General features: G+C 38.0%; 1 protein-coding gene across 1 annotated transcript in view; it reads right to left on the bottom strand.

Moving 5' to 3' along the window:
- FRMPD2 (FERM and PDZ domain containing 2) overlaps window positions 1–14,917 on the bottom strand; it is a 62,137-nt gene that overhangs the window by 26,006 nt on the left and 21,214 nt on the right. Inside the window, exons 15-27 of the mRNA XM_050305611.1 lie at window positions 13,764–13,974; window positions 12,736–12,839; window positions 11,641–11,739; window positions 10,462–10,569; window positions 10,212–10,328; window positions 9,519–9,754; window positions 8,845–8,949; window positions 7,604–7,697; window positions 7,047–7,132; window positions 6,709–6,856; window positions 5,501–5,715; window positions 4,532–4,630; window positions 3,021–3,373 (exon numbers count right to left, since the gene is read on the bottom strand). Coding sequence (XP_050161568.1) covers window positions 3,021–3,373; window positions 4,532–4,630; window positions 5,501–5,715; window positions 6,709–6,856; window positions 7,047–7,132; window positions 7,604–7,697; window positions 8,845–8,949; window positions 9,519–9,754; window positions 10,212–10,328; window positions 10,462–10,569; window positions 11,641–11,739; window positions 12,736–12,839; window positions 13,764–13,974 — 1,975 coding nt within the window. The remainder of the gene's footprint in view (window positions 1–3,020; window positions 3,374–4,531; window positions 4,631–5,500; window positions 5,716–6,708; window positions 6,857–7,046; window positions 7,133–7,603; window positions 7,698–8,844; window positions 8,950–9,518; window positions 9,755–10,211; window positions 10,329–10,461; window positions 10,570–11,640; window positions 11,740–12,735; window positions 12,840–13,763; window positions 13,975–14,917) is intronic.

Below are 14,917 nucleotides of genomic sequence, written 5' to 3'. Positions count from 1 at the left end.
CTAAGCTACTTGAAAGATTAAGAAGCTTTCATGATTTGAAAACTGCCTTGACAAAATCTTCCAACTATTTATTTTTAAGGAATTAGTTAGTACTTTTGTTCCTTCTTGAAAAAAAAAATCAGACAATGGCCAAATCACTAATTATTTCATCTTCCATAAATGAATTAATTAACTTTTCTGGTAAGTGGTTTGCATATTACAATACTACTACAATTTTTATATTTGCATTTTTCTTGAAAGAGGAATGATAGCCACATTTCTGGCTTCTACAGGTCTTTCTTTGTATCTGAGCACAGACTAGAAACAAGAAATGATTCCTGTCTTTCCATGAAAAATATAAGTCCTGACTTCTTTCTGTCAGCCTTGACGCATATGAGTTGTCCTATAGAAATCAATGGATTTATTCAATTACTAGAACTAAAATTATTATTGATTTAATTCCACTATATTGCATACAAAGTGTTCAGCACTTTTGATATTCCAGCCCAGACTGTAATCATATAAGTTGTGTTTAATATGTTTTTGTAAAATTGTTTTGGCTGTTATCATTAATGAACCCTATAAACTACTATGGCATTGTCTCCCATTAAATTTACAATTAAAGCTCAAAAAAATGCTTGAAACACCATTTTTTTTCAAAGTATGTTTTCTTAATATCTATCCTTATTGAAATATTGCTAAACCTCATTCATCTTAAAAACAGGTAAAATGGCATAGCTTCTACTAATGCTTCCCGTAGCAAAGATGCCATGTCTTTACATATCTAAGTCACCCAGGATCTTTTGCTCTTTCATAAAAATGAGCTGTCTACCATCTTCCAAGCAAACATGGACAGCTAAAAGGAAAACAATTGAGTTTCTTGTATGAAATCGCAGATGATCCCCGTTGTTAAGCTCTTGTTTCAAAAGTTGTCTATAGTCAGAAGGAAACTATAAAGCAGAGTAGCAAAACACTCACTTTGGTTGGACATAGTAGCCTTCCATGGTATTTTTGAAATACTGATGGAAGTAAGGAAAATGAACAGGCTGGTGCTGTATGCCCTCAGTGAGGGAAGCGATCTAGTCTGGTAGCATGTGTCTGTGCAGGGAGGAAATGAGAAGCTGGACATCTCCAGTAGCACAGCAAAGAGGAGAATGAGGTTGACAGTTTCTACTTTAATAGCTGGACAAGGTACTTAGAATAGTGTGGAAGAAAAGTGGGATAATTAGAAGAAATGTTTAAGGATAGCAGCAAATACAATCTGTGCCTTTCTTTTGGAGAGAGGAAAGAAAAGAGTATGTTCAATGGACATTGGTCCAAGTGGATGTCATAGAAGCTGTCACATGCTAGTGGAGTGGTGACTGACCTTCAGAGGGCATGAAAGGTGTTTGGCAGAGCTACACAAGCTCAAGGCAATGAGCCAGTAGTGAGTGGCATAATCATAGCACAGCTTCTACCACAATTCTACATCACCACAGGAAATAACACGAGTCTTGGTTCTGCAGGCCCACATACGGGCTCTGCTGAGATGCTTGAATTTCTTTCAGAGTCTCATGACCCCTACACAGGACTTCACAGGGGAAGTTATGGGCTGAAGTTTTTCAAAGCAGCTTTTTCTTATTGATGATGACAAAGAGTGAAAGGAATTTTCCATGTGAAACTCCGAGCAGGGAACTTCTAAAAATCATACAAGAAGATTTATACACTTGCATGAAATGTTTTGAGCAATCTGAAGAAATTTCTTCATTAATCAGAAGGAATTCCTTTATTAAAGCCTATCTCCTTCTAGGAGTTTTGTGTGGTTTTGCTGGAAGGATCATTTAGACTGAGATTATGTTTAAAATATTGTTTAAAATGTATGCCATCTTAAAGTGCTCTGGCTGCCTTTTGAAACTAAATAATAATGAAAATGTATCAAACAAAAACATTTACTTCAGAGCTTCCTTCTTGGAAATAATCCAGAAACTTTTCTTGGAATTTATATTTTCCCACAATAAATATAGTTTTGATTAATCTGTATCTTTTGGCAAATATGTTTGCTATAGACATATTTCTGCTGGTTTTGCTCTCAGCAGTAGAGAAGCAGATATGTAAGCAGGAGCTTCATTCATTAATCAAGCAAAGCTTGTCCTCTCAACAAAGAGAAGCTAAAATTATGAAGTGCCATCATGGCCCCACCTGACTTGCACTCACCTAGTGCTATAAATTCCTAGACACTGATTCCAGGTCTGTCTGGGTCTGTGCTTGATGAGTGTCAAAAGAAACAAAAAGATTTCAAGAGACTGTTTGGGAAAATATAAATTAGTTTTCAACAAAATTGTTAAACTGTAAGTTAAGGGCCAGTAGAAGATCTTTAATTTGTCTTTGTACCAATCCTCTTGGTTCTGATAATTTATATTTTTGTGCACTGGGAAGGATGATGAAAATGAAATGGATTTTCTTCTGTTTGCCAGTGTCTGATAGATCCAAAAGAGTGTAAAAGGAGACTGAATTCATTTGCACTGTATTTTATTGTATAATTTCTCTGTCTCAGGGCTGCTATTGGCTTCTGAAGATTAGAAAACAGAAAAAACCCTTTTTTTTCCTCCTTGATCATAGTTTGTCTTCTGAATTTTTTTAATTCCTATGAAAAAATTTGAAATTAAAAGATCACACAATAAGAAAAAAAATTGCCTAAGTCAATTCTGAAAAAGATTGAAATAAAAAGAAGATATAATAAATAAGAAAGTATTTGCTTTCTATATAAGTCAACAGGAGTCTTTCCACTGATTTCAAATGGCAACCAGATTCATCTGAACAACATAAATGATTACATTAGTGCAGCACTCACAACAACTGTCTTGCAATATACTTATGCAAAATTCTAATAAAATGACAGTAAATAAGAAAAGCAGATTAGGAGAGTCAGAATAAGATGGTAAAACAAAATCTTCAGTAATCAGTAGTGATTAGAAGCAGAGATCCCTGTACTTTAACCTATTCACTTTCAAAATTCTAAGAGTCAAAGGAAAGATTGCAGAGCAGATTTTGGTATTTCCTACCTTTTGACCTGTCCAAATTCACATGGTGAGTAGCAGTTCTGCTTCATTTCTTCTTCTAGGGAGTGTAATACTTGAGAACTGGAAGCTTCTTGATGAAACTTCCAAAGATACTTATAGAAACTCTCCCTGGAAGTCGTGAGCTTCTCTATGGTCTTCCCTTGAAACTCAGCTTCCTGCTCTTCATAAGCTGAGCTGTCATCTTCAGGAGGCTCACTGAAATCTTCTGCCACTGGAGAATCAAGGCAGTCTTCCAGGTCTGGAGAGGTGCTACCTCCATCACTGGTAGACTGATCCATACTGCTTCCTCCTGGCATTTCTGCCACAAACTCCTTGACTGGAGATGGTGCTGGAGTCTATCAAAGTAAGAGAAAAGTTAGTGTAACTCCTTTTAATCTCCTATAATTTTTCCTTTAAGAACAAAATATTTTGAAAAGGCAATATCAATAAGCTTCTGAATCAGAAAATATCAAATGGTATCTGGAAGGGAGGGAAAAGCATAGAGGGAAGTACTCTCTCACCAAACAACTCTTATGTCTTTATGCTTATCTTTCACATTCTTTGGAAGTTCCAGTTTGAACTACGACACAAGTTCACAATGAAATATTTTCTAGAGGTTCCTTTTTTTTTTTTTTTTTTTTTAAATTTCTGTTCATCTCATGCCTCAATGTTGTGTCTACACGCTGTTCATTCTGTAGAAGTAGCTTCCAGACTTGACCCCTCTGCCACTGACCACAGAAATCAGCCAAGGGCACATTGCAGGGGAGCAACAGGAGGCAGTTTGTTATCTGGAGATGGTTCTGACAGTCATTTTTGTCTGCCCATGGACCGCTATAAATCCTAGTGGGACAGGAACCATGAGCAGACCATTCTGCATAGAGCATGAATAATGAAAATACATGTTCATTTTAAGAGTACTTGTGTATGTGTCTATGACTTGTGTTCAAGAAGCAGGAAGCTAGCACATCTAATGGCACTGGTTTAGCTCTGCAGTCTCTACTTTTGGGTTTTTCTTGGTTTGTGTTTTGTTCTTCTCCCCGCAGACTCTGCTAACTCTCAGTAGGAAGCTGGATAACCCGTTGAAACCATTATTTCATTTATTTAACTTTGCTAAGAGATAGTCTGGATAAGGAAAACTCTGTAGTTTCCTCTCACTTTAGAGAGCAATATAGCTACTCCAAGCCCAGGAGTTACAATAGCTTCTGGCTGAGGATCTAGTAGAGCACTTTTAGAACCACCACTAGAAGACCTGCTTGGGTATGTGCTGTTTCACTCTAATGACAGTATTGCAACTCAAAAATTTTTGGACTGTTTTCATATCTGTAAGAGTTGTATTATTTTGTTTGCTATGGAAATATCAGTTGAACTCTAGAGGCTGAGTTAAAGCCAGGAAAGGAAAGAAATGGAATAGAGGGCCTTGGAGAAAAGGGAAGGTTGCCTTATTCAAGACTGGATGGTAGTGTCTTTCCAGGTTTACAGAAGTAAGTTTCTGCCAGAAGCTTTCTTTGCCTTACCAGGGCAAACTGCTCGATTTCTGGAAGAACACCTTTTGGTGGTCTGCAAAGTAGCAGTGTAACTTCTCGAGGAGCTCCTCTCAACAAGTGCAGGACATCCTAAGCAGAAAGAAGAAATAATATTTCTCATAGAACGCAGTCTACAGTACACATCATTTTACCAACTGAGATGGAGACGATTTTTATTGTGAATGCTAAATTCCTGGTATTTGTGCCTCTCAGCAGTTTCTGAGGGCCAAAATTTGCTACTGAAGGATTGTCATATATTGTCTGTAGTTTATATGTGAATGTGTATCTAGTTAGTTATCAAGTAAGGTTAGCTTTGTTTACAAAAATCTGTTCCACCAACAGACACATAGGTTTAGATTAATTCATTTTCTTTTCTTGAAGAAAACAGAATTTTTGGACAAATTCATTCAAACCACACATGGTAGCGACACATCTTTGATCAATTACATCAGCACAGCTCCCCAAACTGCCATATTATGATGAAAAAAATAAATCCACATGTAGCTTACTTTTACCATTTAATTTCTTCATGTTAAGTGTGGAATTTTTCATTCCAGCTAAAAAGTTACACTGGATTTGCCTCACCTGGTGGAAATTTGAATCTAGGGCATTTGAATCTGCATGACATTACAAAGCACAAGTGATCCACAGAGGGAAAATGCTCTAATCATGCATAACAACAACAAAGATTCCAACTAATTAACAACTAGTGTGCATCTAACAATAGAATTCATGCATTAGTGGTAGAATGTTATAAATTAAATTGCAGAAGAAATTCTCTCTAAGAATTTTTTAGAAGGAAATTCTCCATAAGAGTTCTAGAGAAGAATCATACATAGAAATCAGATTATATGCAAATTCTCCCTCTCTCCCATGATAATTAAGTTTAAATATAGGTTCACCCATTGTCTTTATTAACCTGTTATCCATCCAGAGCACAGTAATAGTACTGCCTGGTACCTGATACAAAAGCCCTCGAAGAGGTTTCCCATTCACAGCTAAAATGATGTCTCCAACTTCAATTTCTCCATTCTCTTCAGCTGGCTGCCCTGGAAACAGTCTTTTGATCCTGACAATAGCTCCTCCAAAGTGTTGACAAGAATCTCCTTCCATTTGCAGAACACTAAATCCAAGGCCTCCAGAATTCTTTGTTAATTTCACTTCAAATGTATTATCTGTTCAAAGTAGAGATTGGAAAAAACGTGGGAACCATGGCTTATGTACCTCCTAAAGAGCTGATGTGCTATACTCTCAACAGACATTTTCCCTGTGTGCTGCAGAGGTAGATCTACTCATAGTAATGGCAAAAGAAGGGTTTGATGTTCCTTTATCTTACAGAAGTTCTTGAAATCTCACAAGCAGAATAGTAAGAACTGAAATCTATTCCACCTTATGTTTGCAGTCTAGTACAAGCCCATAAGGCAAGAAGCCTTTTGTACCAACATGAAGAGTTCACGTGCTATCCTTTTCTGACATTCTTCTGTAAGTATTGCATAAATTTTACTATTCTGTAGCTGCCCAAGGTTAGTTTATCTCCAGCATAGCCAGCATAAGCTGGAACTCCTGCTCTTTCATTTGAGAATGAGAGATCAGGCCATTCCCAAATCCCATGCTTGTAGCTGAATTCCATTCTCCTAGGAACAACGTAGAGCAGTAACTTCCCCATGGAAACGTATGGTTCAAATGTAGTGTTTATGAGACAACCTTCAGTAAAAGATACAGCATTTACTTTTTGGCTACATTCTGTGAAAGTAATCTCTGAATCTTCTGTTTTAAAGAAATTAAGTGATGACAGTCTCCAGTTCTGGCCCTGGGGCAGCAGTTCACCCCAGCTTCATCACTGTCACAGCATCAGCAGTTGTGCTGGCAGTGCTCTCTCTGGGTAACAGCCTGAACACATTGGCACAGCTGTTTCCTGCCTGAGAGTGCCATAGAATACAGAGAGGGGTGTTCCCTTGCCAGCCCCATCTCACCAAGTCTGAAATACAGTATTTATGCCTAGGATAAGTTCAGCTACATCTAGCAACTGTAACTCTAAGTACATCAGAAATCACTTTATTCAATATACAGTTTTCCTTCCAACCCACAGAAATTTCACAGAGTTATTTTCATTCATTCCTTTCTTGCACATTGTAGGAAGTCATCCTGAGTTCCTTTTTATCACTTACCATCTGTCAGAAAGCAGAAGTCCTTGGTACCATCTGTGAAGGATGTTGCCACAGAAACAGCTGCACACTGGTCCTCCTTTCTGTCATTAGCAGTCACACCTGGCTCTGCCAGTTGGTAGTTTCCTCTTTCTAGAACCAGCTTGGCAATCTAAAACAATGATGAACTGGTTCCAGTTACACAGTACACAGTGAGCCCTAAGTCTTCTTACTTTTCAGGATAATGGGGTTGGAGGGGGGATGGATTGGGGGTGGGAGGTGGGTTTCCTTTGCTACTGTGCTTTATACTAAGTCCAGTTTAGTCTACCATGTATCTTACTGAGCACTGCTGTTGTACAAACCTGGCCAGATTTCTTAAGGTGTTCCACAGCCTGTTTGTGGGTGATGCCACAGAGGCTGATGCCATCTACTTCCAGCAGACGATCACCTGAGGCAAAAGAAAAAATAAAAGGGTCAAGTTGCTTTGATGTTCAGGTTCAGAGAGTGTAAACCTTGAGGCTACCCATGTTACAGTAGGTCTTCATGTTTACATGTGTCAAATTAATATTACTTCATGGGAAAGCAATACTGCTTATTGTACAGCATTCTGTAGCTAGCACATAAAACATACCAGGGTATTCTCTAAGTAAATGCAGTGATAGCATCTGGTTATACCAGTAACACTGAAAGTAGATGTCAGAGTCAGTAGCCCGATGGCACCTATGGAAAGTAACCCTACGGTGTTGGTGTGAGGCTTCTGTTTTGTCAGTGGGATATCTACATGTAGTACAGAGAGGCTGAGGAATAATGGACTGCATATTACATTTCACAGTTGTAAAACCTCTAATCCCAAATGTGTTTCATTGTCCACACTATCACTGAGTTCTGCAGCCCAGAGTATTACTGCCAGTCATGTTACCTATCTTTATTTGTCCATCTTTATCTGCTGGTCCTCTGGGAATAATTGACTTCACATATATCCCACCATGACGCACACTAGTGTTAATTCCACCCTGCAAAACATATGACCACAGATTAGAGTGAAGTCTTTGTATGTTCTTCCTGTGGTAAAAATCAAAGCAACTTATACATGCATGGCAAAGCAACTGTTTCAGCAATTACATTTTTTTTTAAATATAGGAGAAAAGGGAAAGATGATGTTACTCCAAACCCCTGTCTAGTTGTAACACACTTCCATAGACAGTAATCTTGTTTTATTTTGTCAGGAAAATGCAATGCATTTCTGTGTGGCTATATAAAAACATTAACTAAATGTTTATACATTTTTCCCTATGCTCATGTAAAGATGGGGTTGAATCTTTCAGTTAGTCTCCTGCCCAGCTTCTAAGCTATGCAATTTCCATTCTGCAGTTATTAACCTTTTAGACAATACATAAAGATATAAATATATTTATATAAATATATAAATATATAAACAGTGGACCTCTGTGCAGCTCAGAAAAATTCCAGATTACCCTAAGAATTATGTTCTCTCCATCTACATCCTCTGGCCAAATTCAGATGAAAAAACAGCCCTAAATTTCTTCTGTAGGCAATGGAACGGCTGTTGCTTCCTACTCAATTTCAGCAAAGACTGTGAAGACATTTCAGCCTGGAGGGGTAAATTCAACTTTCATAGGCAGGACAAGGAATTATTATTCAAATGTGGCAGACAGTTTTCACTGCTGCCTTCCCTAGTCCTCTAAATATACAGAGAACTGTTTTCCTTATATTACAAAATAAAGTTGTCTAGGGCCGTTCCTTTGGCCTTCAGAGTGAGATGCACAGCTTATCTTGAGTCTACAAAGCAAAACTTTCAGCTCCCCAGCATGGAATGACTTCTGTTGTCCTGCTTGTAGAGGCACAGGCCAGAGCCATGTCAGGGGCTCTCAACAATTAATCAGTGCCTGTGGCTACTGCTTGAGCCCTGCCACGGTCCCCTGTGGTCTGCGTATCCCTCCCTGACCAAAATCCACTTTCAGTGGTAGATCTTGTTCTCAAGTTGAGTAAGGACAAAAAGGGTCTGTACTGCCATGTGCTTTATGCCAGGACACTTGTTCCACAGACTGTGCAGGTAAGAACCGGGGAAGGAGCAGAGCCTTTGTTCTCGGTCATGTAACAATTTGACAGACAAAATGAAAGATTAATGGTAACACTTGCAGTCACACTGATTCCAAAAGTCCCATCTTCTTTAAGAAGCTCCACCGTATAGATTTCCTTTGCGTTGGTTTCTGATGGAGATGGTAAGTGGGCAGAATCTGCTACCTGTCTCAAAAATATAAATACTAATGACATTACAGCATCCCAGTTTAAAAACAAAAAAGGGGGGGAGATAGAAAAAAATGAAGAGAGCATTTGCAGAAGATATAGAGGGTTTGATCCTGCTGTCACTGCAAACCTGGAATGATACCGTTTATATCTCTGATATTATTTGAAGCTTATGCTAATGTTGCTCAAAATACAATCTGTCTAAATGTGCATAAGCTGAGTATATATAGGGAGGATGTCTAATAGTAGGAAACTAGTCATAAAATGTTGTTGTTCTCTGACTGGCTGAGAACTTAAGAGATTTCAAGAAAATAATCAAAACTTTGTGCCTCCACTGGAAAAGAAAGGAAATTTTTTAATAACATTTCTTAAAACAGTTCCCCATTCACATATTTCAGACATGTCTCTAATTTTGACATTTCCAATGTAATTTATTCCAAGGTTTTCATTCTCCTTTTCGACAGGTTTTTACTTTCTCAGTTACTTTCCATTCTTAATAGCTGCTATGTTGTTATATGTTATATTCTGGATGTAACATTACTTAGCAGCATCAAAATCTCAGTTACCTCTGCATCCAGGTTATCAGCTGAAGGAGCTGGAATCTTAGAGCCCAGTTTTGGTGCTAAACTCCAGGAAACAGTCTTCTCAAGTTCCTCTGTGTTTATGTCTTGTTCTTTGGGGAGAGCTGTATGACAATCCTGAATCTTTTTTCTCCCACTGTCTACACAAGAGATCTCAGATCCACTTGTGCTGTTTCCTCTTGATAGAATCTTTTCTTCATTTAATCCTTCTTCATACAAGTCTGTAAAGCCATACCAAAATAAAACATTGCTGAATGTAAGTAAACTTGAAGGCAAATATTGCTATATCCCGGAACAGGAGGACAAAGTAACTTCCTATTTCAACTGATTGTGAAATCTGATCCATAAAATGAGTTCATCACTGTACAATGGAGTGCTGCTATTATAAGTGTGCAGAAATGTGTTTGCCTCGTCACTGCAGAAGACTATGACTCTCCATCAGAGAAAGAAATGCCAAAATTCCCTTATGTTCAGCAGTGCAGGCCATAATAGATTTTTTCACACTGACATAGATCTCAGGATACCTGCTAGAAGTTGACTATTTTCACTGCTGGCATGGTTATTATAACTGGCACTGAGTAGCAAGAACCTACTACTACATCCCAGTGCCTAATAAATATGAGTGTCCTGAGCTAACTATTAGCATTCCATATACAGCAAAGGCATTTGCCTTTATACCTTTGGGTTGAGAGATGATGAGCTCCACTTCATCAGGAGAGTTCTGTATGATTTTAACTGCAGTATTAAATGAAACACCCTCAAGGCTAATATTATTCACAGAGATGAGTCGTCCTCCTTATTAAAAAAAAAAAAAAAAAAAAAGGATGAAACCAAGACAAAGTACATCTAAATAAGGAAATAAATCCAGAGTAGCTAACTTTAAACTATGAAAGTATTTTAATTCTAATTAAAAACTAAGGATAATGACCTGGTTTGATATTTCCAGCTTTGTCTGCAGGTCCCCCAGGGATAATTGAAGCGATAAAGATACCAAGGTCTAATTTTCCTACATTTTCTCCTCCAATAATTACAAAACCTGCAAAAACGAGATAGCATGAGAATGCAGAGACGTTGGCGGCATTAGAAAAGATGAACCTTAGGAACACAAAAGGCTCTTACTCCAATGGTGTAACTTTCATACTTTGTCTGAGGAATGGGGAGCTCTGATTTATGTGGCATCAAGGTCTTGATTTGAGAGAGCTTTAAACTTGCATTATAATTAAACTGTGCTAGTGACTTTGGTCGCTATTTAAACATAATTTCACAATAAAAATGCTTTCCTGGCTTCCTACTTTTAAAGACTTCCAATTACTTTCTTGTAAGAGTCATAAATTAGGTAGACCTGCAGTGTTTAACATCTGCAGGAGAAAAATGGTATAAAAGCTCTTTAGATAACATTTAACATTATTCTACATCATGCAGCCAGGAAACCTGAGGGCCCCATATAAACTTCTAATCTAAGAGATCTAAGAAAATTAAATTTACTGTCAAGTAGTTCAATTTCACTATCCTAGCTCTGCCTATTTCAGAATATATTCTTCTCACTGCTATAATAGTTGGGTTTGGGATTAGGATATTACCTACAGACCTGCACCATCTAGAAATTAGATTTTTAGTTGTATTAATGGTCAGCTGTGAAACCAGATGGTCCTCTGAACTCATCCACAAGAACAGGATACAGTGTTATTATAGTATTAGATAACTAGATGATTATTATCCAAATAACAATCCAAAAGTTGAGAAACATTCATGTTGAGCTTGTGTACATATTTTGCACCCTCACAGGCAAACCTATAAGGTTTAAGATAAATAAAATCAGTACACATGTATTTCAGATACAAAACTAAAACCATGTTCCTTTCATTCTACTCTTAGCACTTGGTCCCCTTGATCTCTGTGGCCTTAGTTAGTTCTCTTAAAACATAGTGGTCTTGAGTTATGTGCTTTTAAGTCTTGGAAATTCTAAATCTTTTACAAAGATTGGTAATCTTACTCTACAATAAGTATAAATGGGGTGAACAAGTTTACCGTCTTGCCCAGCTTGACACAGCAAGTATCAGTGTTAGCACCAGGATCTATTAGTCCCAGGAATATGTTCCTTACTTACCAAATCCATTCTTAGGGTCACGTTTTAGGCTGACACAAATGATTTCTCTTTCTAGACCACTTAGAAAAACTTCCTTTTGGATGGCTGGTGATGACGGTGCTGCAGAAACAAAACAGCTAGAATAAATGTAGATTAATGCAAGGAGACAGTAGGTTCATATATTGTACAAAACTGGAGCTCCAAAAATTAAAATATATTTTGTCCTTGATTTCAACATTACCACTATTTTAGAATTAATATAACTCAGGAAGGAAGCTCAAACAAGTGTTCAGAAGTTTTCATTCTTTAGAAAAGTCTATGTACAGAGTTGTGTAAGCTCTGCCTGTAATATTCCTTTCTGTGAAACTATGCATTTTTCTGCAACGTTTTTGTTTAGGTTAGCATGTTTAAAGAGTCGAGCATGTAGTGCCCATTGAACTTGGCCATGATTTAGACATAAAATCTCCTATGGCTTCCTTTGGAAACTCTAGCCTGTGGGCACCTTTGGCTCTGAAGGTGCAATCCAACCAACACTGATTACAGTGGTGACTTCTGTACTGTTAACACAACTTAAAATTGTGCAATTGCCACAGTGTTTTTGAAGTAAAGTTCTAATTTTAAGATGGACTAGCCAATTAAGCATAGTTTCATATTCCATAGATCTGCTCACTGTGTGCATGCAATATGGCTTCTGTTAGAAAATTAGATATCCAGGCCTTGGTCCAGTCAGTGTCACAAAAATGCAAAAAGAGAGGAGCACCTGTAGCCTATGGTGTCTCATGCATTATTTGTTGAGTTGCAGGTCTCAACTGCAAACCAAACAATGACCTCTGAGCACAGGTACAAGAGTGTCTGGTGTACTGAACTACGTCTCTGTAGAGCAATAGGCACCATTACGGAATAATTTTATCATGAAGTCCCTTATCACTAATGCAGACAGAAAGGAGGAGTTAAAGGGAAGAAAACAGCTTGTCTTGCTAAACTCTGGATTAATTCCCAGGACTAGAAGTTCAAAAGGCTATTCTTTAATCTGTAAGTAAACTATATCTAGGTCTCCTGATATTGAAACAATAAATATTGAAGGGTACTGTCTCTCTTTATGATTATTATACTTACCACTGATTGTGTTCTGAGTTGAATGGATAGAGAGGTAGTCATAACTCCTTTGCTTTTCATTCAAATTAATGTGCATCTCTGACTGGGATAGGCCTGATAAGGACCTGAATGAAGATATGTTACAATAACAAATCAGCAAAGGTATTTATCACCCTTCATTGTCAGTCTGTCAGAGCCAAGATGGGAAGGCAAGTATTTCAGCAAGTATTTTGATTTTCTGGGACACATTTTATTGTAGGGGAGAGGTAATTTATCCTTGCCAGCATTTGCTTTCAAATAACAGCAATCATTAGACCATTCATAGGACTGATTTCACCCTGTGTTTTTCTCTGAGCTGAGTGCAGCCATCAGGAAAACAGAGCATAGCCGCATCATGATTCATTTAGCCCTGCTGTTCATTTAGACAAAACCATATCTGAAAATTTTCCTGGTAATTCATGTTCTTCTTGGCTCTGTTCTAACTTTTAGTATTCTAAAAGGCACTAGAATTCATCAAAGGCTTTGAGACTGTGTGCAGCTATAGTAACCACCTACACAGGTGAATGTACCAACACAAATGAGGAGAGAGAAGTTCTTGTACTGTTCCTTATGATTTGCACAGGAGGAATCAAATTGACAGGAGGAGTCAAATTAGGAATCAAATTGATTCCTCCATTCCTGATCAAAAACAGCTTCCACGGTGCATTTAGTTCACATACTGCCATTTCCAAGGAGATACAGAGACAGATTTTATGTTTATTCTTCCTTATTTTCATACTTCCCCATAACCCAGTAAATGGTTCATTCCTGAGTCTGGTACAAATTTAAATGTCATTCTTTTTCAAGTTCTTATCTGTTAGTCTGTTAGTTTCCTGCCTGTGTTTGCACTACTGCTGGCACTGTGGAGTCCCTGGACTTTTGTTGTGACCACAATTAAAGCTTAAAAAAAAAAAAAACAAGGTTGCCTCATAGTGTACCATAGAGGTTTGCAATTTTATAGTCTACGACTGAGTATTCTTACACACATTTAGAGGAAAAAGCAAACCTACCTGCCAAGATTGCTTCTGTCTCTCGTTCTGTTGTTGGTTTCCACACTGAGGTTATCGCAAGATTTGCTCATCATTCCAGCAGAAAGGTTTTCCAGGTTTGCTCCATAGAGCACATTCTCTGAACGAGACAGTCTCTGGATAAGAGCAAGGTGTTCACGCTGAGCTGCATATGCAGAATTTGATTTGTCGATTTCCACAAATTTACTGTCCTCTGATTAAGAAGGGAGAGAGGGAAGGAAGGAAAGAAAAATCCACTGATATTATCCCATCTTTTTAAGGTCAAAGGAACTTTCCATCTAACCTTTTGAACATGCAAAAAAAAAAAAAAAAAAAAAAAAGATTGACATTACAGATATATTTTTCTTGTATCCTTGAGAATACCTAGGCCTTGGAGTCAGTAGGAATTTTCAATTAATTGCTTTCATAGAAAGCATATGCTGTATTTAGATTTCATTTCTGTGAATTATACTACAAATTCACTTTCCACAAAGACAGATGAAATGTACAACCCTATATAATTTAGAACTGAATGTTGCGGTCGAGGCGGGGAGGCGACATGGGTTTCAGGATACCAGCAGCTTTTTTATTACAACAGTGCAGCTACCTTTATACAGTTCTGGGGTGACACATGTACACACAGCATTGGTTTACCACTTCATAACAACTCATGATTGGACACACAGCCACATGTCCTAACACAATAGGCTGACATTCCTAGCAGGAAAACCACTCTGTGTCACAGTCCTACTGTCCGTGGTTAACCCTCTGCCAGGTGTAAGAAGTTCCATCTTCAGGATTTCAGCTTACTGAGAGCCCAGAACCAGCTGGGCTCCCCCACACCTGAATATCTCTGTAAAGTGTATTTTGTAAATGTTTGGTATATGAGACATATCTGTCTGTCAGAGAGTCTGAATTAGCCATCGTGGTAGTAATTTCTGATCCTTCACAGGTCCTCCCCTCCATTATATGCATATCTGAGAAGGCAGGAGCTCTACTCACATGCTTTCCAACATTCAGAGAGATGCCAAAGAGCTGAGTGATTTGCACAAGTGAAGTTAAGCAGGGGACCATCTTGGTGCCAATGCTTACTACCCAGTTTTTCACTTTTGTGTGAAATCTACTGCTTGCTTAATGACACCTGGACTCTGTTATAT

This window comes from Myiozetetes cayanensis, unplaced genomic scaffold (genome assembly GCF_022539395.1).
Source record: "Myiozetetes cayanensis isolate MyiCay16 unplaced genomic scaffold, myiCay2020 scf10, whole genome shotgun sequence".
NCBI lineage: Eukaryota > Metazoa > Chordata > Aves > Passeriformes > Tyrannidae > Myiozetetes > Myiozetetes cayanensis.
This window is presented reverse-complemented; position numbering and strand designations above follow the sequence as displayed.